General features: G+C 35.8%; 1 protein-coding gene across 1 annotated transcript; it reads left to right on the top strand.

Moving 5' to 3' along the window:
• The first annotated feature begins 13238 nt into the window (after positions 1-13238).
• On the top strand, positions 13239-19893 carry LOC126723110 (dnaJ protein homolog). The gene is made up of 8 exons (XM_050426393.1): positions 13239-13407; positions 17181-17351; positions 17593-17758; positions 17846-17987; positions 18450-18583; positions 18670-18812; positions 18993-19191; positions 19323-19893. The coding sequence occupies exons 2-8, from the start codon at positions 17202-17204 to the stop codon at positions 19649-19651; spliced, it is 1263 nt and encodes a 420-aa protein (XP_050282350.1). The 5' UTR covers positions 13239-13407; positions 17181-17201; the 3' UTR covers positions 19652-19893.
• The last annotated feature ends 6789 nt before the right edge of the window (positions 19894-26682 follow it).

Below are 26682 nucleotides of genomic sequence, written 5' to 3'. Positions count from 1 at the left end.
CCGGAGAAGTCCTTTCAAGTCAGTTCGCAGTTGCCTTCCCAAGAAAGGGAAGAGCTAATTGAGTTCCTTAGAAAAAACATTGATGTATTCACGTGGAATGCTTACAAAGCTCCAACGGTGGACCCAAACTTCATTTGCCACCATTTGAATGTCAATCCATCTGTTACCCCTAAAAAACAAACTCCTCGATGCTCATCTAAAGATCATTCTGATGTTGTCAAAGATGAGGTGACAAAACTTAAGCAAACAAGGGCTATCAAGGAATTCTTCTACCCTGAGTGGCTGGCCAATACTGTGGTAGTGAAGAAAAAGAATGGGAAATGGCAAGTATGTGTGGATTTCACGGATTTAAACAAGGTTTGCTCAAAGGATCCCTTCCCTATGCCTCAAATAAACCAGTTGGTGGATACCACTGTAGGTCATCCTCGGATGAGCTTTTTAGATGCCTTTCAAGGATACCATCAAATACCACTAGCCCTAGATGATTAAGAGAAGACAATTTTTGTCACTCCCATTGGAAACTACCATTACAAGGTGATGCCCTTTGGCTTGAAAAATGTGAGATCCACCTATCAAAAAATGATGACTAAGATGTTTGAACCCCAGTTGGGCAAAAATATTAAGGTCTATATAGATAACATGGTGGTGAAGAGTAAGGTGGTGTCTGAGCATGTGGGAGACCTCGAAAATATTTTTGAAATTCTGAAGAAACACAAGCTACGCCTTAACGCTTCCAAGTGCTCTTTTGGTGTGAGATCAGGCAAGTTTATGGGCTATATGATGACTCACCGGGGAATCAAGGTTAACCTCGACCAGGTTAAGGCAATAAACAGTCTGTAACCACCTCGAAATCCCAAGGAAGTCTAGAAGCTAACCAGAATGATTGCCGCCTTGAACCAGTTTATCTCTCGATCAGTGGACAGGTGTAGACCCTTCTTCCTGTTGATGAATAAATAGAAAGGATTTGAGTGAATCGAGGAGTGCACTTTGGCCTTCCAGCAACTTAAGGAATATCTTTCTCATCTATCTATCATGTCAAGCCCCGAGATGGATGAAGTTTTATTTGCTTATATTGTTGTGGCCCCTCATGCTGTGACTTTGGTGTTGATATGAGTTGACAGTGCGTATAACGGTCGGTTTACTATGTGAGCAAATCACTACATGAGGCCGAGATTCGGTATCTACCATTGGAGAAGGCCATCTTGGCGGTAGTGCATGGTACACGAAAGCTTTCCCATTACTTCCAAGCACATACGATCGTCATCCTAACTTAACTTCCACTCAGGGCTGTACTTTGAAGTGCCAACTATAAGGGAAGGATTGCTAAATGGGGCACAGTTCTAGGGGCTTTTGACATCAAGTACATGCCTCATACCTCTGTCAAGGGTCAAATACGGGTGGACCTGGTGGCCGAGTTCACTGAACCCCTATTAAAAGAGGTGGCAGTAGCACAAAACATGGATAGAAAATCAGTTAGCACAATCTCCCTACAAGAACCTTCATTTTGGAAGGTATACGTTGACGGTGTAGCAAATCAAAGGGGCTCCGGAGTAGGGCTAGTTCTAGTTTCTCCTAAACAAATCATTATTGAAAAGTCACTAAGACTAGGCTTCTCGACTACGAATAATGAGGCCGAATATGAAGTTTTGCTGAAAGGACTGTCCATGGTGCAGAAAATGAGGGGAAAGGAAGTGAAAATGTTCTCAGACTCAAGACTGGTCGTCAGCCAGGTGAAGGGTGAATTAGAAGCAAGGGATGAGAGAATGCAAGGGTACTTAAGTCAAGTTAGGCATTTGCAATCAAGATTTGAATCATTCAGTTTACTGCACATCCCTAGAAACAGAAACACACATGCTGATTCCCTAGCCACGCTTGCAACCTCCTCGACGCAAAGCTTACCTAGGGTTATCCTTGTAGAAGACTTGTGCAAACCCACGGAGGCTAAGAGAAAGGTGGTGCATGTTCAACAAGTCAGAGTAGGGCCTTGCTGGATGAATCTCATAGTATTATTCCTGAAAGAGGACATCTTGTCGGAGGATAAATCAAAGGCGGACAAAGTACGGAGAAAGGCACCTCATTTCTGGTTATCCGAGAACCAAAAACTGTACAAGTGCTCTTTTTCTGGGCCATACCTACTTTGCATTCATCCTGAAGTGTCGGAGCTGCTCCTTGAGGAGTTACATGAAGGGATTTGCGGAAGCCATACAGGAGGAAGGTCTTTGTCTCACAGAGCCATCACTCAAGGCTATTGGTGGCCAAATATCCAGTAAGAAGCGCATGAATATGTGAGGAAGTGTGATTAGTGCCAGAAATTTGTACTAAATATACATCAGCCAGGAGGAGTCCTTAACCCCCTATTTAGCCCTTGGTCGTTTGCTCAATGGGGCTTAGATATCGTTGGTCCTTTCCCTAAAGCAACAGGAAACAAAAGATATTTGCTAGTCGGCACGGACTACTTTACTAAGTGGGTTGAAGCTGAACCTTTAGCAAATATCAGAGACGTAGATGCTAAGAAATTTGATTGGCAAAATATTGTTACACGGTTTGGGGTCCCTCGTACCCTCATCTCGGACAATGGCCTACAATTCGACAACAAATCCTTCAGGAGATACTGTTGTGATCTCGGTATCACAAACAGGTATTCCATTCCAACTTATCCTCAAGGAAATGGACAGGCCGAGACTGTTAACAAAGTCATAGTGAACAGACTCAAGAAAAGGCTAGATGACGCGAAAGGAAGATAGGTAAAAGAGTTGTCCCATGTCCTATGGACGTATAGAACTACATCTCGCAGGTCAACAGGAAAGACCCTTTTTTCAATGACTTATGGTGCCGAGGCTGTCATTCCTTTAGAAATTGGTTTTCCAACATTAAGGACCGCCTCATTCAATCCAAGCAGTAACAATGAGTTATTAGAAAAGAGCCTAGACTTTGTTGAAGAAAAAAGAGAAAATGCAAAGGTTCAATTGGCATACTACCAGCACAAACTCAAGCAAGGTTATGATGCCAACGTAAAGCTGAGGCCATTAGCGCCAGGCGACTTGGAGTTAAGGAAAGTTCTAGGTATGGCAAAGAATCCAGCATAGGGAAAGCTTGGGCCTAATTGGGAAGGGCCCTACCGCATCACCTCAGTAGCTAGCATTGGGGCATACTTTCTTGAAGACTTGGATGAACATTTAATACTACGCTTGTGGAATGTAAACAACCTGAAAAGGTATTATTATTAATGAAAGTCTCTTTTGTGAACATGTTCATTTATCGAAGGCATTATACTTCCCATTATTCATTCTTTATAAGTGTTAAACAGATCATAAGTTATGTCAGGTCTCTCGAACCACATACTTGGGTAAAATTAACACTCCATGGCATCTTTATAAGTGCTAAACAGATCTTAAGTTATGTCAAGTCTCTCAGACCACATACTTGGGTAAAATTAACACTCAATGACATCTTTGTAAGTGTTAAACAGATCCTAAGTCATGTCAGGTCTCTTGGACCACATACTTGGATAAAATTAACATTTAATGTCATCTTTATAAGTGTTAAATAGATCCTAAGTTATGTCAGGTCTCTCGGACCACATACTTGGGTAAAATTAACACTTAATGACAATTATTCATTCTTTTATAAGTGTTAAATAGATCCTAAGTTATGTCAGGTCTCTTGGACCACATACTTGGGTAAAATTAACACTCAATGACACTTATTCATTCTTTTATAAGTGTTAAATAGATCCTAAGTTATGTCAGATCTCTCAGACCACATATTTGGGTAAAATTAACACTCATTGACATTTATTCATTTTTTTATAAGTGTTAAACAGATCCTAAGTTATGTCTGGTCTCTCGGATCACATACATGGGTGAAATTAACACATTATGATATCTTTTTTGTTTCTCACTAACTGTCAAGACGAACCCAATATTATAGCCAACTCCTCAAGTTGTTAACGGTGTACTGTTATTAGTTTTTACTAAAGGTAAAATAACAAAAGTTCAATGCTATTTATAATAGTGGTACTTGGAGCACATAGAAAAAAAATGCAAAAGATGAAGAGAAAAATGTTCTCATTAAGTGAAAGAGAAAATACATTATACATATTGACATAATGTCATTTAAAAAAAAAAAAAAAAACTACTACAAAAGAAATTACAAAGATAATCCTAAATGCTAGACTCTAGTATTAGGAGCAGGAGGATCTTCTTTCTGGCTCGGCTGGGAGGTAGGAGCGTCCTTGGCCTTAGGATCAATTTCTTGGGTCTTGACCTTTGCTTCCTTCACCTTGGTTGCAGCTTCCCTGTCCTTGGCAGCATCCTTGGCTTTTGCAGAGGGCTTTTTCCCCTTGCCCTTACCCTTGTCTTTCTCCCCCTCAGCCCCCTGGCCTTGATCACCAACTTGGCTGGATCCCTTCAAAGCCTCAGGGAGAGGGAGAGCATCTTGGATAGCTGGAGGCTGCTCGGAATTCTCTGAAGCAAGGGTAGGGGGAGAAGAGATAGCACCGGGGACTTCTCGGATATCCGAATGGTAGTATACACTTTCGGGCTGCCTCCAAATAGAGTCTGCAAGGACTCCTGCAACGCTAAGGGCCCTATCCCATGTCACATTGCAATAATCCCTGCATAACTCTGAAAGCTCATCAGCAAGACTTATCTGCGTCTCCTTCACACCAAGTTGATATGAAGCCTGCTTCTCAACCTTGGCTGCCTCTTTGGCCAGTTAAGCTGCATCCTTGGCCTTCTGCAACTCAACCTTAAGATCTAGGATCAACTGCCTTTAAATGGCCAGATCTATTTCGGTCAAGTGCAGCTTTTGGCGCTGATCCTCAACCTGCCTTTCTACGGTTTTCAAACTGGCCTCAGCACTCAGGCGAGCCTGGTCCGCTGCTTTAAGCCTCTTGGACATCTCAACCTACTCCTGTTTAAAGGCCCCCAATGGTCTCTCAACATCAGCACGAGAGAAGGCCTTAGCCTTAGCCTCGGTCTCTTTACGAGTGTCACGAACCCACTCCTCGGCCACAGAAATTTGTTGAGTAATCTGCCCAAAGACAACAAAAAAATAATATGAGTTAAAAAGTAAAGAAAGAACGAAAGTACAATTTAGCATCTAAATTCATGAGTATGTAGATTGCTTACCATAGCAAGGTCTCTCTTCAGGGACAGGAAGATGTCATTCTGCTTGAAGCGCCTATAAGCTTCCATATCCTTTGGAAGAAGTAAAGGCTGCTCTAGGGCTTCAGCAATGTATCCCGCTCGACCCCTTTGGAATTCTCGGACTGAGGCGTTCCAAGGGATAAGAGTCCCTTCCACCTTTAGCCGAGGAGACCATGTGCATTTGTGTCATGCGCACATTAGCCCTGTTTTGTTCTTCTCGGTTGTCCACGGATTGGGACCTCCTATCCTAGGCATCTTTGGCCACTTTTTGTTGTTTTGTCCCCTTCTGAGGACCCACCTCGCCTTCCTTAAGCACCTCGATTGGCCTTTTCTTCTTCAGGTCAGGAATTGGCTTTAGTCCAAGGTCGGTGGGGATCTGAGGAGGAGGAAGATTAGTGGGAACTTGGGACTTGGTGGTTTCTTTCGAAGTTGACACCTTGCCCTTGGAAGCCATGAGCTCTCTAAAACTCTTGTTGCCCTTGTTCAATGTTATACTATCTTCCTCTTCTTCGAATGAGCTGTCTAGGCGGGCAATCACCAAAAAAGGGGTGTGAACACTAGAATGCCTATATGCTTCACCCTCGGCATCCGAGATGGTGACTAAGGAGACCCTTGGATTCTCTTCTTCTTCAAAGTGGAATTTGTCTATCTCCTCCTCTAGTGATAGACGTGATGAAGCAATCTCCTCCTCGAGTACTACTGCTACTTCAGGTAGAATTTGGGGAAGTGGCAGTGCAACTGGTGGAAGATCGTCTCAGGCTAAGAAATTTGGCCGCGAAACGTCAATTCGAGCCAACCTTGGGTCACCCGCTCTTATAGCGTTGCCAACGTCTTGATATATCTTCGAGATTGGCTGGAAGTCCAAAATCAAGTGGACCACTCACAGCTGCCTGTCTTCAATTACAAAAATCTCAGATCTCAGCAGGTAATTGAGAGCGATAACATTGGTAAAGTTGAGCCTAGGCCCCACGTGCCTCTTATCTGCAAAGGTAGCCGAGGAACAAAATATGGTTAGAAAGCTAAAATTCATCATCAAAAGAAAGCAGGATGAAAGAGAAATATTGACATGGTCGAGGTCAAAGAATCTAGATCTCTTGCTATAGAACCTAACTCTAAGGTATCCCACCTGGCTCTCCCTCTCGGACAGGGCAAGAAAGGCCATCATGCCACGCTCTTGAAGTTATCAGATAGTCATCTTTCATACCCTGTCAGATTTAGGCAGACACGATACGAATCTGACAATGTCCGATCGGGACTTAAGATAATATCCCGCGTTTTTGAGGGAGTGACACTCGTACATGTGGACCACATTGTGCCAGGTGAGCCCCAAGCGTAGATGCTCGTTGAGAGCATCAACATTACCTAGGACCCTCAAGAGGTTGGGCGTACATTAGTGGGGGCATATCCTATGGTTAAAGAGGTAATCTCGTGTTATCCTACCCATGGGGAGAGTCATCCCCCCTTTTATGAAGGTTATCATAAGGATGATGACTTCCCCCCTTTCTCTATGTGACACTATTTGTTCTTAGGAACAATATCGCAGAGCGACTTCCTGGGGTATGTGATATTTATCCTTAAAGGCCTCTATTTTGGCAGGGGAGTTTACTAAAATGCTTGAATCTACCCATCTGGACAAGTTAAAGTGCGAACTAAGAACTGGAAGGTTGAGAAGACAGGCCGAGAAGAGAAGGAAAAATTCAAAGAAATAGAAACTTACAAGAACTAAGATGTGCTTAAATCTCTGAAGCTTTTAGAATTTTTTCAAGGATTTCTTGAAGAATAGGTATGGGAAGTCTAGTAACTTAGAAAGCTCTGTGAGTTTGAATGTTTGGAATCTCTAGAGAGTTTGAAGACTTGTAAAATAAGGAGAAAGTGATTTCCCTCGATGCTTTATATAGAGGGAGAAAATGAGTGGGAATACTCCGGCTCAAAATTCTAGGAAAATATCAGCCGTTGGATTGGCACCTCACCGTTGGATGCAGGGAACATAACGCCACCTGGAGCCATTAATGACGCCTTGTGGGCAACGAAGCGTCAGTAGCAATTATGAAGTGCGTAAAACCGCACTTCCAAATGTGTGAATCAAGGAATCAGTTGGTCTCATCTCTTAAAAATCAAAACCCCACTTTTTCTCCTTGGATGAGAGGGAAAAACCGGAATTTTGAGGGGCTATTGTAGGGATAAGGGCCCAGGTTCATATATTGGGCCTTGGGCTTGGTCTGAGGACGTTAAGTGGTCCAAGGAAGAACAAATAGTCATTAGGGGTTCCAATTTAAAGTCTCATAAATAAGAAACAAATGGAAGGTGGTCTGAGGAGGAACTCCTCCTCGGATATGATGAATACAGCTCAAATATCTATTCTAGCAATTAGAATGACCCTCCAGAAAGCTCCAATGGTAGAGATGTGCTTCATGAACATACGGGAAGAAAGGAAACCCAAAAATATCTAAGGAAAAGCTGCTATCACCGCATTAAATGCACTGCAGCTACTTTTCTGGCCGCATTTATGTGGAGAAGACCTCAGAACATTGCTACATTGGCTACCATAACTCACAGAAAGCCAAAGAGGGTGTCTGATGGGACCAGTACTCAAGTAAAGGCTCAGACGATCAACAAGTGTAGGATCAAGATGATCCAAAGGGAGCTATATAATGTGAGAGACCCTCCATGAGAAGGGGATCAAGGAAATAGAGAGAGAACACTGTAGCAACCTAAATTGTCTTTGTACCCAATTGTGATCAATTTATACAAATGTGACCTCTTCGAATTGAAAGTCCATTGATATCAGAATCTCTTATTTGTGTTTGATTGTCATTCAATTTAGTACTAGTCGTTATTCAACTCATTAGGGTCTAGTTCTTTGACCCACTCTCTACAAATTTATTGTACTAGGCTCATTGGACCAAAATCCTATACATCTTGGGCTTGGACCGTAGATCGGGTCCTTACAATTTTAATTTGTAATAATTTTATTTTGATTGTGATTGTGTTTAGGTTGACTTTTGTTCTACATTTAATGTTTTAAATTGGTGTATTAAATTTTTTTACAAATTAATGTATAAAAATCTATGAAAAATTTGATGTCGAAACAAAAGAAGAGTTGTAGTTGAGATATCATTCCCCTTTTTTTTTTCTCAAGAGCAAGATTTGAAATAATATCCATTTGTTTGATGTGTTTGCATGGGGTTTAGGGAGTATGAAAATCTTGATATTCTTTTATTATGAATATTTAAATTAAATAAATAAATAAGAAACAAAAATAATAGAGTGAACTAATAATCTTGGAAAGGGAAAGAGAACATACTAAGGTCATCGCTGAGCTTGGTTTCCTCCATGACTTCAAATTTTGGTGTTTACTGTCTAGAAATCACTTTCTTGAAAACTACAACCTTATTTGCATTATTTATAGGGTAATCAATAGGAATGTCCTCCACAACAATGCCATGGCACTTTACACACAAAACCGTATGTGCGAATGTGATTGATTCGAAGGAAATTAAGAGTAGACAAGGAATCAAGATGCAAGGAAAAAGAAGGATTGACGCCTATTTTGATTGGGCAGAAGAGGAGAATTGGAGAACTAGGTTTCCTTTTGGGATCAACGTATGAAAAATCCATGATAAAGACTTTAGTAAAAAGTAAAAAAACCAACAAGAAAAAGTAAAATAAAAAATAAAATAAAATAATAACAATAACAATAACAATAATAATAATAATAAACAAACATACGAATGAAGCCTTATTAAAGCTAAGGCAACCACACCCGTGATGTTTTTATGTAAAATGACAAATTAATTTCATTTATTCTATTCAAAAAATTACTCATCTTCCATATTTGAGTGGATCATGATGTGAAAATTGCATATTGAATGATTATTTTTATTAAAATAAATAAATAAATGGTTTAAGCATATATTGTTATAAGAGCATTCTCATTGGGTTATGCAAAATAAATATAAATTCATTTTAGATGATGAATAATCATTCATTATGCACAGCTCTTCAAATTTTTACATATTGCTACAATATAGATGATATTATACAACAACATGTATATGATTTCTTCTCTCTCTCTCTCTCTCTCTCGTCAGATTACAACCATCACTGTTTTAGAATAATTGTCTTCGTCAATCCTAGTGTTGGTAGGGTCGGTCATCATCATCCATTCTCGCACTCTCCCACCTCCATCCTCTTCCTTATTTCATAAGCTCCACCTCTTAGATTTGGATTGTTGTCATGGTTGTCATGGCTAGGGTGGGTCATTGATGCTGGTGTTGTTGGATTTCGTTTTAGGTTTTGGTTCCAACAATTTTGGTGGTTGTCGTGGCTAGAGAGGATAGTTAGTGTCAGTGTGGGTTTTTGCTAGGTCAAAGGTGGATTTGTTTTGGATTTTGGGGCAATGGTTGGTTTGGCCATGAGATGATGATGTTTTTTGGGTTCAATTACTGTTTTTTGTGTGAGTAGAAAATATATTATTTTAATTGGATGAATTGTAAAATAAAGAATGAAATGTATGATGTTTTGTTATAGTGGTTATATAAAATAGATAAAATGATTGTTTGGTAATGCAAAAATGTATATGTTTTTTTTAGGGGCAATTACATTTTATGTCTCTAAACTATACTCTTTTTTTTTTTTACATTTATCATCTTGAACTTTCATAATCCACGATTACTATCCTAAACTATAATTTGTATTTCACTCTGCACCCTACCATCAATTGGGTTGTTAACTTGGATGGAAAAAGTATGTCATATGCAACTCACATGACCTTTGCATTGGCACCACATAAAAAGACCGAATTAGCCCACTTCAATCTTTTAAATTGTATGAACTCAATGTAGTCTTATTCAGTTAAATTACTTATAGGGAAAAGTTAACGGATGCTTTAAGAGAATTTATTTAGAAAATATTTTTAAAAACTTTTTATAAGAAAAGAAAAAAAGTAACTTATTTTTTAACAACTTTTAATATTTCCCATAAAAATTTTATCAAAACTTTCATAAAATAATCCATCAACAAATGCACTAAAGACATCAGTTAATAAGACCCTTACATATTTCTAGAACATATCTTAATAGATTAGTTGCTTACAACCACACCAATCTATACAATGTCTACACTCAGTTTCCCAAAAAAGCACGAGAACAAAAAGTTCTTTGCTCTAGGACTTTTGATTAGGGGGGAAAAGGGACAAAAGAAGATATAATTAGAAGTGTGAGATGACCATTTGTAAGCCAAGAAAATATGGATAGTTTGGTAATTAGGAAGATGGAACACCTGAATGTGGCTCTAACAGCCAAACCCCTTAGATAAATTCTCAACTAGAGCAATTACAAGGAGTGGTTAAAATCTGAAAGTTGAAAATATAGGAGAAATTGAAGTTGTTGATATGGAAAATAGAATGGTAAATCATCCCGATGAGGTCGACTATGAAAAAAAGGTTTCATATTATAGAAGATAAATATTACCTCTTTGTGGAGCAAAAGAAAATTCTCTAGAACTTCTGTTCATTGATTGCTTAATATCTCAAATTATTTGGGCTAATTCAGCTAGACCTATCCGTTTCTATGAAATGAACATCCATTCAAATTCAAATTGGATCAAAATTGTCATTCAACTAGGGGAACAACATGGTAAGACAACAACAAAGGCAAGTACTAGATCCTTTAGTAACCAAATTTAGAAGTCTATTTAGTTGGGGAGATGGAAAAGTGGGATGATAGAAATTGAGAAAGGGATAGAAAAGTAGGAGGATAGAACGGATTTTAATTTCCATAATTTATGTTTAGTTGGGGTGGAAAAGTAAAGAAATGGAAAAAATGAGTTTATATAAATTTACTCATATGCCTTTGTTAAAAGATGATACACAATTAAAACAAAAAAGTGACAAACAATCACCAAAAAAGGCAATCACCCAAATTTATTAAAAAATAAAAATCATGCCCATGGAAAAAAAAAACGTAAAAAATAAATAAATAAATAAAGAGCAACCAACAATCCAGTACGTAAGAAGTGGGGGTAGTTCAATCATTAACTACAACTATTCCTTTTCTGTTTATTTTCTCCCTAGATTGGAGAGATAGAATTTTGGTGAGTTAGAAGAGAAAACATTTGGGCCCTACCAATTTTCCATCTTTCCATTCTCTCAAACCAAACACCCATAAAATCAGTTTTCTCTCCACTTTTTTCTCTCCTATTTTCTATCCTTCCTATTTCACTCCAAACAAACAGACCCTTAGTCTTATGTTCTCAAAATTTATAATTCTACACAATTTTTTTTTTGGGGGGGGGGGGGAGGGGGGGGAATATGTAGGTGAAATCAATCTAAAAAGTAGTAAATGAGGAACCCCATGTCCCACCATATGTAAAATTCAATTATGATGCATCAGTGAGAGAAGAGAAATCCTGCATTTGCAGGAGTTACTAGAAACCTCAAGAGTTGAAGCAAGTGCAACACTCCTTGGAGTATCAAAATTTGCAGATTTGGGACACATGCAAGCACATGATTTTTGAAGGTGATATGCATTTAAAATATGATTTTTGCCTTCACATAACTCTATTTTGCAGCCTCACTAGTCAATTGATGGTTGTTTTGTAACTCATACTTTTAAATTAACAAACTTTGTTGACCCGACAATGTCACAAATTGGAGTTGTTTTGTGTAATTTTTCCTTTACCCAACTCTTCTTTAATAATATTAATTTGTTGGCTTATGAGTAAAAAGTTGGTGGCAACTTCTCTACTTTTTTCCTTGTTCCTACCTTGTACTTCTTCCTTCTTTTTCGTGCTTATTTATTCAGGTGGAAAAAAAAATTAAAACAATAAATTGTATACAAAATGGCCCAATGGGCCTAAACTGTATGAGTTCTTTTTATTTCCACGAAACCTCACAAAGTAAAAAAAACGTATGAATCCAAGATATTAGCCGCGTTAAAGCATGGACAGCAGAACGACGTCGTCGTCAGCTGATTTGATAAGCCGGCATGAACGACCCACACATCACCAGACGCGTTGTTGACCGACGTGTTCCTTTTTGACGCAAACATCAGCCGTCAGATCATCAGAAACGGACGTATTAGATCAGGCAGTAAACTTGAAGGAGACCCTACAAATTACAGTAAACTTCTCATCAGCCAATCGCATTCACTTTTTCTTGCAGATAAATTTACCGTTTATTTTAGTATAGAGAATAAATGACATGTTGTTACTGACACGTTTATTAGTAGATAAAAGAATAATTTTAGGTATGGGTTAAAATCAAAATTGGTAATCATTTATTACTAATAATATGTTAGGAAAGTATTATAAAAATATCATGGATATATAACTTCTTTTTAGCATAAGAATTTGAGTCTATTTTAGGATAAAGAATATGTAACAATTTGTTACCGATAATTATTAATGGGTAAAAATATAATTTTAGTGGTAGGTTAAAATCAAAATTAGTAACTAGTTATAACTTATAATTTGTTAAAAAAGTATTGTAAAAATATTATTATTTTTCTCTCTTTTAACATACCATAACACTTCCAGTATTTGCGCAAACACGGTAACAACATTTTGCACAATAAATCCTTAAGCTAAAGTCTATTATTTTTGGGTTTATTAGGCAACCTTTTTTTTTGGTAAAAAAAAAATAAAAAATAGATGGGGGGTCAATTAATATAACTTTCCTATCTTAGTGTGACTATAATAACACCATAATCGTTAGCTTATACCACACATCATAATCACTTATGAGTTAGATAAACAACTTACCAATAGGGTATAAGGAGTCACAACAGGCTCCAAGTGAAAAACTCAAACCCCATACTATGAGCCATATTGACCTAATCCTTAACCATGAGGGGAACCAAATGTCGGACAAAATTTGGCCCTTGTGCTTAGCCTCTCAGAAACTCACACACGTGTGGCCCCCACTCAAACACACAACCACAATTCCACACCAATCACAGCACGGTAAAACAAGACCAAACTCGCTACCGTCCTAAATTTCCCTTCCCAAGCGGAAAAGCTATTTCCACACCAATAAAAAAGCGCTTTTGGCAGCGAGGAGAGTGACCAATCAAAAAGAGGCAAGTAAGAGCCGCACATCTCTGGCAATAGCAATTCCCATTCCTTAAGAGTTAAGATCAAGGAGATCCCCAACAATAAAAATTGAGTCTTTATTTTTTCTTCTTTCTCTACAACATCAAAAATCTCAGAGGAGAGACACGAAGAGTTCATACAAATACAAAACTCTCTCGCTCTTAAGGTACTTTCTCTATCTCTCTAAATTTTTGATCTGCAAAGCTTAGATCTTTCGCATCTATATGTTAGATTCTTATGAAATTAGGGTTTTTTTTTTTTTTTTTTTTTTTTTTTTTGGTGGCATTGAAAAAATTGGGTGTACCCTTTTGGTCAATATGAAGCTAATTGTAATTCAATTAACAAAATTGATTAAAAATTATGTTGCATATTTGAAATTTGTATAAAAATTAGTTAAAGCTGCGGTATTGATGTTCATTCTATATAGAAAAGAAGCTGCAATTTTAAAAATCAAATAGGGTTTTTTTTTTTTAATTAATGTTTGTGGGAACTGGGTTATTTTATTTTATTTTTTACTTTTTATTGTTTCTCTCTATAGGGCTTGTTGTTTATGTTTGATGAAGATGTTATTTTGTTTGAATTTTTTTTTTCCTTGTGGATTGGTACAATTGCTCAAGAATTTGTACTTGTGTTTTTCTGTGGCTGTCAATATTACCAAAATTTGGAATTTGTTTACAAATAGGTACATAATCGATGAGTTGTTGTTACACTCGAGTTTGTATGTAATAGCATGATTAGATGAGTTTAAGACTTCATTTTCGGGTTTTTACTTGTCTCAAAAATTATTTTTCCTTTGATTGACTAGAAAAGATATGATATACAAGGTAATGGAAGAGGCATTGTAAAATTTCTTCAAATTTTGAAATACAATACACTTTGTGAGATCAGTAATGCCTAAACGATCATTATTGAGCAACTATTTTTAATTATTGTTGTGAAACGTCTCAAATTTGTATTTTGAATATTATTATTTTTTGGGTTTTGTGTGTGGAAAGCCTATTCCTTGTTAAAAAAAAAAAAATAGTAATAGGTGTAAAGGGTTTGGGCTAAGAGGGAAGAATCTTATAAGAATATGGAATGTATTTCTTCAAAGAGTAGTTCGGTAGTTTTTGGGATTGAAAGGTACTCTCGAGTGAGATAATGTGAGTTAACAAATTTTCTATTCTTTGAGTAAGAGAACACTAGGTATATTGGTGTTTTGGGCTTGTGATAGTGTAAGTTTGTAAGTATTCATAATTTGTTTTGGGATTCGGATTAGTTTGTGTTTATAAGAGGATCTGTGTGTGTGTTTGTATTTTTTTTTTTTTTTTTTTGATAGGTTAATGAGTCTTATTTTAAGGTGTGAGCTTGGTTTGTGAGAACTAGTCATGTGGCCATGGATGTAGGCATGGAGTGGGCCTAATCATGTTAAATATTATTGTTTTACTGCTGCTTCCTTAGGACACTGCCTGTGTGCTTTGGTTCCTTGTGTACTTTTGGTCTTATTCAATGAGTTTTATTTACTTGTCAAAAAATATATATATCATCGTAATTTCATGTTTTTATTTGTTCTTTGTGTTAATATGCTTCTATTAGCCTCAAATTTGAACAAACAAGTACTAGAGCTTCTAATATCTCAATAAATTGGTATCAAAGTTCAAGGTTGATCCTTGTGTGGTTTTTGAAAATATTTTTGTAAGATTTTGCAATTTATTCCTTATAAGCATGTGTGTTTGGCTTTAGAAAGCTTGTTTAGGTTAAGGTGGTTCTGTAGCCAAAAAAAAAAAAAAAAAAAAAAAAACGGAGAAGATGAAAAGATTGCTTGATGAAATTTGAGTCAAAGTGGAGATTTGTTGGAAATCGTCTTGATTTCCGACTTTGGTTTGGTTTTGGTTTAATTGGTAATGAAGGAAAATATATTCCTAGCTAAAAAAGTAATTTGATATTCCTTGTCCACAAAGGAATAGTTATTGAAGTGTTATATATCAACAACATTATAAAGATATGGTGGCTTTGGACCAAAAGATCATTTCATATTGGAAAAGGAGAAGACTCTTAGTTTGTTAGTTTTTTGGGTTGAAAGATAGTTGTGTGTGTGAGTTGATAATTTGTCTATTGTTTGAATGAGAGAGCAAGATTGGGTGTATTGGGGTTTTGGGCTTATAAGAGTGTCAAATTTGTGAGTTAGTATTGATGATGCAGTGAGAAGAACTTAGATATGGCGTAGAAAAAGGATTTAAGAAGAAATTTTTAACAGTAAAGCAAGATTAAAAAATAGGATTGAACTTGGAATGCTAAAACATCCATATTGTGATTCAAAACTCAAATTTAAAACTGCATGGAGTAGATAAGAAAAGACTGCTACAATGACTCAAAAGAGGTTATTTTTAATAGCTTTTAGGAACCCTAGAATCCTGATCCATCTTAAACACAACAATTAAATTGTAATCATCCAACTTCATTCACTTTTTAAATTACTTAAAGACAACAATGGATTAATGGGCCATTTTTTTACCTTAGGCTTGAAACTTGCCTACATCAGTTTTCCCTGGGTTGGATAAACTCACCTTCCAGTTTGGCTTCAATTTTCAATGATCTATTGGAGTTCCAAATTATATTTTCCATCTTTTCTTTCTCTGTAGTGTTAAGTACAGCAAGGAATAGCTCATTGGCCTCAATATGCCAATAAGAACTTGTGCATAACAAGCTTGAGAAACTTTCTTCAGTTTGTAACATGAGCAAGTTATGTAAAACAAATTACCATTATCTGGAATTATACAACTTCATTCTAAAAATTGGATCAACGTCATCCTTGAACTTCTTGAATCTTGTCGAGTTATGTCCCATTCCATAATTTTATTTCCAAACACAATCAAATATTGTGTCTTTACCATTGAAAAAGAAAAAAAGAAAAAAAAAAATCTCATGATTAAACATTATGCCGAGAGAAGTCTTATTAAAAATCACGTCTTTCCAAGTGAAAGTATGTCTGAAGTCTTTAACTAAAATTTATTTCTAGAGTATTTTAAAAAGACATAAAGTAAAGTTGGATAGTTGGGATTTGATTGTTATATGTATGTTCTTTTGGCAAATAAATTTTAGCTTTTTCCTTTTTTTTCTTACCTTTTACCAAATAAGCAAGATAACTAGCTTTTTTGAAAATAAGCATACTTTTATCTTTGTCTCATGTTTAGCAAATGAGCTACCAAAAACTATGAGATGCCAAACTCACTCAATATTTGAATATTTCTTGAGCTCTTTAAGCTCGTTGATCCTGGATATTAATGTTTTAGTGTTCTAACTTCAATCCACTTTTCTTCCCTTAGTTGTAATCATGATTTATTGCTCAAAATTTCTTTTTATACCCCTCTTCTACACCTTAACTAAGTTCTCATTGCATTAATTGGTATCAAAGCAAGAATATTAGATCTAAGCCACAAAATTCAGATTCAAGTCAAATTTCACACTTTCAGCTATGGTTGGTTGTGGTAGAGGTCGTGGAGGTGGAGGTGGAGGAAATCATAGATAGTAGACAAAGATGACTGAGATGAGGCATATAGTTAAAGATTTGTTGCGAGTTGTATAAGCTTTTTAGTGTTGGGAACTAGCAGGAATTCATATGGAGATTTTGGAAGGCAACCACTACCACTTGGACATATAGGAAGGTGGTTTCAAGGATGAGAATGATTATATAAAAGATGAAACGTCCTTTAATGATGTTGGAAACCAGTTCTAACAAACAAGCCCTTTAGTTATAATTGTAAGCTTGATTGTGCATGTTTTTCCCATTATGCATGTTTGCATTTACTTAGTTATGCAATGTTACTACCAACTAGTGTCCTTGTGTTTTATTTATTTTACAATTGTTGATTATGCAAAAAGATTTTGGAATTTTGTATTGTCCTTTATAGATTTGTGGTGTTCAATTTTTGGAGTTCCCCTGTTTTTTTGAGTAATCAGAGGTTTTAAAGTGCTTCAAGCATGTTTGGACGTGGTCCGAAGAAAGGTGACAGCACTAAGTACTATGAGATTCTTGGTGTTTCAAAAAGTGCGAGTCAAGATGAACTGAAGAAGGCATATAAAAAAGCTGCAATCAAGAATCATCCCGACAAAGGTGGAGATCCTGAGAAGGTGGGTCCTCACAGACTATACTTAGATGCATACATACATATATAGATGCATAAATGGGTATGTAGATGCATATACACTCTCTCACACACACTAGAAATTCTACATGTTCTTATGCAAATCATATAAATGATATTGGTAGACATGAGGATATAAGCATTATACCTGTTGAAGCCATGCATTACTTTATTCAAGGGTTTCTTTTACTTCTTTTTAACACTACTCTACTGACATCCTGAGCCAGTTCAAGGAACTAGCCCATGCCTATGACGTTCTCTGCGATCCAGAGAAGAGAGAAATTTATGACCAATATGGTGAAGATGCTCTCAAGGAGGGAATGGGAGGAGGTGGCCCAGCCCATAATCCATTTGATATATTTGAGTCATTTTTCGGTGGAGGAGCCTTTGGTGGTAAGATTGCACATCTGGCCTTTCACTTTAAATAAAATGCTTGGTTATAAACTTATAATCAACATTTTAACTGGTATTCTGATTCAGGAGGCAGCAGCTCACGAGGAAGAAGGCAGAAACATGGTGAGGATGTGGTGCATACTCTGAAGGTTTCTTTGGAGGACCTATACAATGGCACAAGCAAGAAACTCTCCCTTTCAAGGAATGCTCTGTGCCAAAAATGTAAAGGGTATTTCACCTATCTTAGCTTATTATATTTTCCTTTGAATTGTTATAAAGGAGTGTTCACTTAATTTTTTTATGGTTCTTTGCTCCTCTTGTTGTAAAATTATTGCTGGAGTTATTTCTTCCCTTTCTCATTGTCTTATTTCCTAAAAGTTTTGTTTTTTTTTTTTTTTTTTTTTTTTTTTGTTTTTTTGTTTTTTGTTTTAACTTGCCATTGCCAATATAAAAAATATGTGAGTATTGTTGTTTCTTCAATGTGTTGGATCTTGGCCCTCCTTCTCCATCCCCGCTTCACTTAAATGTATATAGATATCAGAATACCTATAAATGGCAGTAGCTGGGACTCCTTCCCTAATATCCCCAATTAACATGAAAGCATGTTTAAGGTAGATATATTGATGAAAGAAATGGCTCTCAATGGAGAAAACTATATGACTGAGGTCTAATTCCATCCCTAAATTTTCAGGAAAGGTTCAAAGAGTGGAGTATCTGGGAGATGTTATGGTTGCCAAGGTACAGGAATGAAAATCACAACCCGACAGATTGGATTGGGGATGATTCAACAGATGCAACATGTCTGTCCTGAATGCAGAGGCACAGGTACTTAACTGAGACACTTATGCTCCATAGTTCTGATGTTGGATTATACAGTTTTTAATTCTGGAAAGCACCTCTCTTTAATACAGGTGAGGTTATCAGTGATAGAGATAAATGCCCACAATGCAAAGGAAATAAGGTTACTCAGGAAAAGAAGGTGCTGGAGGTGCATGTTGAGAAAGGGATGCAACATGGCCAGAAGATTACATTTGAGGGACAAGCTGATGAAGCTGTAAGTGAAATTACGTTTGGGATTGACTTCACGGTTTTGACCATATTTTATTCTCCAGTCCTGGCTATAGATTACAAAGGGGCAGCTTTTATGGCATTGGCTGGTGTATTTCTTGTGAAACAACAGTAGTCCATTTTTAAGTGTTGACTTAACTTTGCTCTTATTTCCTGTTGTTTATAGCCTGATACTATCACGGGAGACATTGTTTTTGTATTGCAACTGAAGGAGCACCCCAAGTTCAAGCGGAAGTTTGATGATCTTTATGTAGAGCACACCCTCAATTTAACAGAGGCTCTTTGTGGATTTCAATTTGCCCTTACCCATCTTGATGGCAGACAGCTTCTGATCAAATCAAATCCCGGGGAGGTCATTAAGCCTGGTATTACTCAGTGACTTCATGATTTTCAATTTCTTGCCACTGTAACTTTCTTAGTTCCTTTATTTACATATTAAAAATAAATAAATAAATAAAAATTAGTTCCTTTATTCATCGATTATGCTTAAATATAGGTCAATCCAAAGCAATCAACGATGAGGGAATGCCACATCACCAGAGGCCCTTTATGAGGGGCCGGCTTTACATTCACTTTAATGTGGAATTCCCGGACTCTGGAATTATTTCCCCGGAACAATGCCAGACTTTAGAAACATTACTACCCCCAAGGGCAAGCAAGCACTTGACAGACATGGAGCTGGACGATTGTGAGGAGACAACTTTGCATGACGTTAACATCGAGGATGAGATGAGACGTAAGAAGCAGCAACAGCAATTCCAAGAGGCATATGATGATGAAGACGATGAGCCGTCAATGCCGAGAGTGCAGTGTGCACAGCAGTAATGCAATTCCATCTTGTTTGGTCACTAATAGCCAAACACATACAAGGCCATTTTTTGTGTGTTTGCGTTATGAAATTATTACTACGTTCCTGGTTCTCTTATAGTAGGCTTCCAGACCCATTTGTTGTGTTATTTATTTTAGCCAGTTTGGCAATATTTTTGTAGTTAAGTTTAGATATGTCATCTCAATCAAAGTTCAAATGGTTTATTTAATATATATGGATGCGCATTCAGTACCTAAAATTGTTCAGCCCAATGAAGGAAAGCTTTTTCATTGCAATTAGTACCAAAAATGGGGGAAAATGGGTATTTGTCCCTAATTTACAAACTATACAGCAAAATGCCCCAATTTTGAAACTATTTAGCAAAATGTCACTGTTTTTTAAACTCAGTTTTATGTATATTTTGTCACTTAAATTTTGAAAATTTAAGTGAAACTTGACATTGCTGCAATGTCAAGTTTCACTTAAAAATATACGTAGAACTTGATTTTGAGGATATCGAGTTTTACACATAATTCGATTTTGTTAAAATCAAGTTTTAAAAATAGGAGTATTTTGTTAAATAATGTCAAAACAGAGACATTTTTCTATATGGTTTATAAATTAAAGGCAAATGTCCATTTTCTCCCACCAAAAATGATTCAGCCCAATACCTTCCTATTAATTGTGTTATCTGAGGTAAGATGTGATTCTTCCAATAGATGTGGCAAAGGTTTTGTAATTTTAAAGCAATGGTGTTTTTGCCTTGTAATGGTAATTCGTAAAAATAATCTTTAATTTCCTTTTTTCAGTAAAAAAAAAATATATTACACTAATTTTTAAATTAAGTTATATTAAAGTTTGTTAGCAAAAACAAAATAAATAAATACATTAAAGATAGTGCAAATTATAATTTACTCACCTGTAATTTGACCAAGATTTAAGTTACTTATAGTTAGAAATTTGACATTTTACCTACTTGAGGTTAACTCAATTAAAGTTCCGTAATCCATTTCTATTAAAAATAAAGCTAAATATGTAATTTTTCTTAACTTTTATGTCTATCTCCTCCAAAAACACAAAAATTATGAAAATACAAGATTAAATAAGATAAAAAAATAACCCATCGGAATACTTGCATCATGAGATTTCAAATTATAGATAGGTAACTTAAATTTCAATTAAATCTCAAGTGGGTAAAGTTTCAAATTTCAAATTATAGATAGGGCAACTTAAATTTCAATCAAACTATAGGTGGATAAATTGTAATTTACTCTTAAAGATATATTGGGGCAATCATTAAAGGGATGCTACATCATTCCACCATTAGCCACATTTCACCATTATCACACCTTTTTTTTTTTTTTTGAAAAGTAATTTATTAATTAATAATGAAAAAAAATTAAAATTAAGATTAATAAACTTTTATTAAGAATTAAAATTCACCTGCACCAGACCAGATCGATTCTCAACACAAAAATTCCATTTCCATCATAGAATCAATGATCCTTCCCTCGAGGCAACACCCTCCACCTCCTCAAGGCCTTCCCTTCTATTTTGTTTTGAATGAAAATAATTTCTACCATACTTAACCTTGAAATATATTCCTGTAGCTATTAAGGATGCGAAAGCAGGCCTTGAAAAGCAGTACCAATAGTTTTCTTTATGGTCCAATGGGATCTGCCTAGCCCAAAAACAGAAGGAGGTCTTTAAATGATAGAATGAAACGATGGAATCCCTTACACTAGCCCAAAAAACAAAGGGATCTTGAAAAGCAGTACAAATGGGCTAATAGTTGTGCTGTCAAATGGAAAATAAGTTGGTGACCTCACATGCTTATAAACTATGGGTGCTTTACTAAGTAAAAATATTGAAAGGATTTTTATATATATATATATATATATATATATAAAAATACTTAGAAATATATACATTAATGTTCTGCTAATCCTACAGTTTGAACCCCTTTCCTCTGAACCATCAAACACTTGCCAATTAAACTACAAAGCTCTTAGCATATAGAAACGATTTAATGGTTGGGGAAAGCAAACATAATATATACAAATGGTTTTTTTTTTTAAGTTACAAATGTTATTGGAATAAATATATTAATATTAATAGTAAATGGACCAAATTGATAGGAACCCCAAGGCAAGAGGGTGTAACTAGTATTTTAACAATCCTATCTTAAAAAATATATTTCTTTCTTAAACACAAACTTATGTCATTAATAAATTTTGACTCCATTAAATTAGTGATTTTTGTTTTTCCTTTTCTTTTTAATTACATTTAATATGTGTATGTCTTCGTGCCTGTATGTGTGTGCATATATATATATATATATATGCTGATATGCATATGGAAATAAATGTATATGTTTAAAGCTAATTACAATATACAGAGTCTACGTGGCTCAAAAATAACCATGACGAATTTACAAAGCAAATCGGTTCAAACTTGCCAAAATCCACTCTGACGAGATACCCGGGTGGTGGGCTCTTGGTCTTGTTCAAAATTGATCTCGTAATAGCTTGGCAAAAACTATGCATATTCATCACCAACGCTTTCAGAAATAAAAATTATTGTCCCATATGAGCGTTTCACTTTACGCTCCATTAATATGTTCTGTTCTAAGTAATACGAGTACTATTTTGACATGTGGTTTTTGCCTCAGCACGCCAGGTTTTAAGCTGAAACTCGCAGGTTAATTTAAGCTGCTGCTAGCTCTCTGTCAGTATAGTTCCCCTTTAGCAGTTTTTTTTAACATGGAGTTTTATTTGGTTAGATATCCTCTCTGATATGAGGTCACTATTACATGTTCTGTATTTTCCCCCCACTTGATTCCTAGCACTCATAATTCATAGCCAAAATCCAATGGCCCCCTCACAATAGTAATAAATATGTCATAGCCAATGAAGCAGTAGTGTATAGAGAGTTAAAAGAGCAACTGCACCATAAAACAACAAGAATCACAAACATACAAGAGCAAGAAGACAAAGCAACTTTAAGCAGCCCACCTGCAACATCAAGAAGACAATAAAAACCCACAACCAAACAGAACCGTACTAATTTAGCCATATTTTAGATACATGTATATGCCAAAAATCGCACAATTTATGCATTAAATCAGTATTCTTGGTGATGTAAATTTGACATCACAATGATGTAGTGGTTGACAGATCACTTCCTCAATCTTTTGTTTGTTATCATGTCACATTTAATTCTTATTTCTAAAACTTGTTAACATGTCACATATGAGAGCAACTTTCCAAAAAAAAAAAAAATCATGGTGTAGGTCAAGCACCATGAAAGATTTTCCTTCCCAATCATTTATAGCACAAGAATCCAATAATGATAACGAGGGTCTAAATTTTCAAAGAATGTATGTTTTGGATATGATGTTTGAGATGTTTTACCTAAGTTTTATAAATTGATATATATCACTAATAATAAAAAATGTAATTTGGTTAAACATCATTTATTATATTATTGAAGTGATATACCAATCATGATCATTCCTATGTTGGTTTGTAAATATTTTATAATAAAATTATTAGTAACTTTAAAATATTTTCTTCAAAGGTGTTACTACTAAATATATATTGAGAATCATGTTACAACTATATTTAATTATTAATTTGACTCTTTTATGCTAATATTAATTAAATTTTATAATTACTGCATTGACCGAATGATTACATTTCTTTTTTCTTTTTCTTTTTTGGATTGAAAAATGAATGATTACATTTCTGATTGTGTCTGATTACATTTCTGATTGTGTCAACATCCAAAGAATGCAAAACTAATGCAAAAAGGTTACTGATAAAGATATTTTATAAGAAGTCATTATAATTCAATTTACTGAGGTACAATGCATTTTCTTTTGGGACCAACAAAGTATATGTAGAGAACCTTTCATGCTATCATAGTGCGTATTCCCATTTTAGTGTTATACAGAAATGTCCACTAAAACATATATGCTATAATTGTAGGGCATTCCAAAACATGAACTCCCTCTAGACTCTTGAATTTTTTTCATAACCAGCAACAGTGGAGGCCAAGTGACATGTGATGCCGAGTAAAAGAGATGTCAAACAAACAAACCCTTTTTAATAAAAAAAAAAAAAAAAAAAAAAAAAGGAGAATCTTCAGTATGGACTAGTCGATTTCATGTCACATGACAGTAATAAATAATATCACATATGCTACTAAAGTTTTGATTGAACTATCATCATAAGTACAATACATTTGTTGAAGCATCATTACTAAAATCGCTCAACTCCTGTCAAGCATTATATCAAGTGTGAACTCTTAATACCAAACCACACCCATCCGAAATATCATAGAAACGAACTTGTTTTAGAATTCGCTTTCTGCATTAATTTAGTTTTTTTTTTTTTTTCTTGCCCCAGTATAAAAACTACAGTATGGAGCAGAGTGCAGAGGTTGTGCCTCCTGTACAGACAGATCTATGAAAACTAAAAAAAAAGATCTATGAAAAGAGAAAACAGTCGTTTTTGGACCACGGAAGAGGTGGATTGTCGTACGGACAGACTAGAATAGATTTACCTTTGTGGCCAAAATATGAAGGTATAAGTGTTTGTTTAGCTTGATTAATTTTAACAACTTATTTTACTATTTAGTTTATTTTTGCTATTATTAATGGATCTTATTGTATTTTTTGGTACTATTCATGAGTCTTACTGTACTATTTTAGCTAACTTTTATATTTATCTACAATACTTTCAACAAAAAGTTTTCAGTTTCAGCAAAATAAGTGGATCCCAAATTGGAAAAAAAATTAACCATTCAAAAACAATAAATATAATAAAATTTAAAACAAAATTAATATATGAAATCTAAAAGTAGAATCTATTCAATATTATAAAAATATAAAAATCATTTACATTATGTTTGCGTAGAGATTTTTATTTTTATTTTTTATTTATAGTTATAAGGGATTTGTTTTTGTTTTATTAGGGATTTTGTTTGAAAGGGGCCACTGACCACAGGTGTGAGTTAGATAACCATTTTAATATTTGGGATTTTTGGGCCAACTTTAATTTTGAGAAGGGTTGATTTTCAACATTGGGGGTTGAGTATGATTTTTTTTTTTATTTATTTAAACCCAGCCTATAAAATTTTATTTATTAATATATATTATTTAAAATATTTAAAATTTCAAGGTGACATTGTCTCATAGTCCCCTTTTTTTTTTCTTTTTTTTTTTGATACTAAGCTTTGAATTGTATTCAACCAAACAAACGAAATTGAATTACAACAGAGGTGATAGAAAAAACAAGCATGAACTACCCAATACAATCAACCTGAATCAACTCAAGCAAAGCTGGAGGAGAAACCCCCACTCACACCTGAGAAACTTCACTAACTCTAGCTAGATGAGCAAGTTCATGGGCAACTCCATTGTACTCCCTTTTCAAATGTTTGGTTTTCCAACTAGAAAAAGAGTTCAGCAAAGCAAGAATTCCTTGATACAAATGGCCGAGACTACTGTCCACAAATTTCTCATTAATATCGCTAACAGTAGATGGAGCATTTGACTCAATTAAAACTTGAGATATCTTCATATCATGAGCAAGTAAAATCCCAGACTCCACAGCAAGAGCTTCCACTTTAGCTACTGAAAAATGGCCTTGGAAATATTTACAACAAGCTACTGTGACTACCCCACAAGAATCTCTAATTATAGCCCCAACACTTGAATTTCTCCCATCCACCGATGTCGCCCCATCTACATTCACCTTGAAAACTCCAGGAGGCGGAGGAGTCCACCCACCATTTTCAACACCTTGACTCTTGTTCAACACCACCCCTGTCGTCCAATATTCATAAAGATATCTCTTGGCAAAACCCCAAATATGGCTTGGCAATCTACAAGTTGACTAAAAAACAACTAAGTTCCTATTATACCATATCAACCAAGCTACTCCAAAAAACATTTCAAGATCTCAGATTGTTCTGTTATCAAGGATTTGCAACGCAACATCAGAAACATCATACAACTCCTACCAATCTCAACAAAATGGATATCCCAACAATCCCAAACCCTCTTCGCCACTTCATAATGGATGATAGAGTGAAAAATTGACTCCACCTCTCTTCCACAACAAGGACAAAAATCATTCTCTCCAATACCTCTCCTCTTCAAATTCACCATAGTTGGAAGGGCATCTACACATGCTCTCCTTGCAAAGATTTTAATCTTTGATGGAATATTTAGGTGCCAAACCTTCTTCCATAACCGCTCCCTAGGATCCCCACAAGAGCTTTCTCCTTCCTCAGATGAATCCACCATATTGAGAGCTACGTAGTAAGCACTTTTGATAGTAAAAACACCCTTCTTATTTCCAGCCCATATAATTTTGTCCTCAAAAAGATTATAACTGATTGGGATGTTGAGAATCGTTTTTGCTTCAAAGGGCAAGAATATGGACTTAACGAGATCAGCCCTCCATCTTCTAGTGTCATAATCAATTAAAGTCGAGACCATGGGATACTCATAAAAACCTCTAGGCGGAGAGACCACTTTGTATGTTGTAGGGGTTGGCAGCCACTTGTCATTCCATATATGGATCAACCTTCCATTGCCAACTTTCCAACGCGTACCCCTTTTAACAACTTCAATCCCCTGCATTATGCTCCTCCAAGCATAGGATGGTCTAGATCCCATACTAGCATTGAGGACATCTCCATGGGGATAGTATTTAGCTTTATATACTCAAGCTACTAAAGAGTTTGGGTTCATGAAAAGCCTCCAACCTTGCTTTGCTAGCATGGCAAGATTGAAAGCTTAAAGGTTTTGAAAGCCCATCCCACCCCTAAGCTTAGATTTGCACAATCGCTTCCAACTCACCCAAGCAATTTTTGACTCCTGACCACGTTACCCCCACCAAAACCTTCTCATCACACCTTCTAAATCATCACACAATCCCTTTGGTAATTGAAAACAACTCACAGTATACATAGGGATAGCTTGGGCCACCGCCTTTATAAGGATCTCCCCAACCCCTATAGAAAGAAGATTTTCCTT

This window comes from Quercus robur, chromosome 4 (assembly GCF_932294415.1).
Source record: "Quercus robur chromosome 4, dhQueRobu3.1, whole genome shotgun sequence".
In the NCBI taxonomy this organism is placed as follows: Eukaryota; Viridiplantae; Streptophyta; class Magnoliopsida; order Fagales; family Fagaceae; genus Quercus; species Quercus robur.
This window is presented reverse-complemented; position numbering and strand designations above follow the sequence as displayed.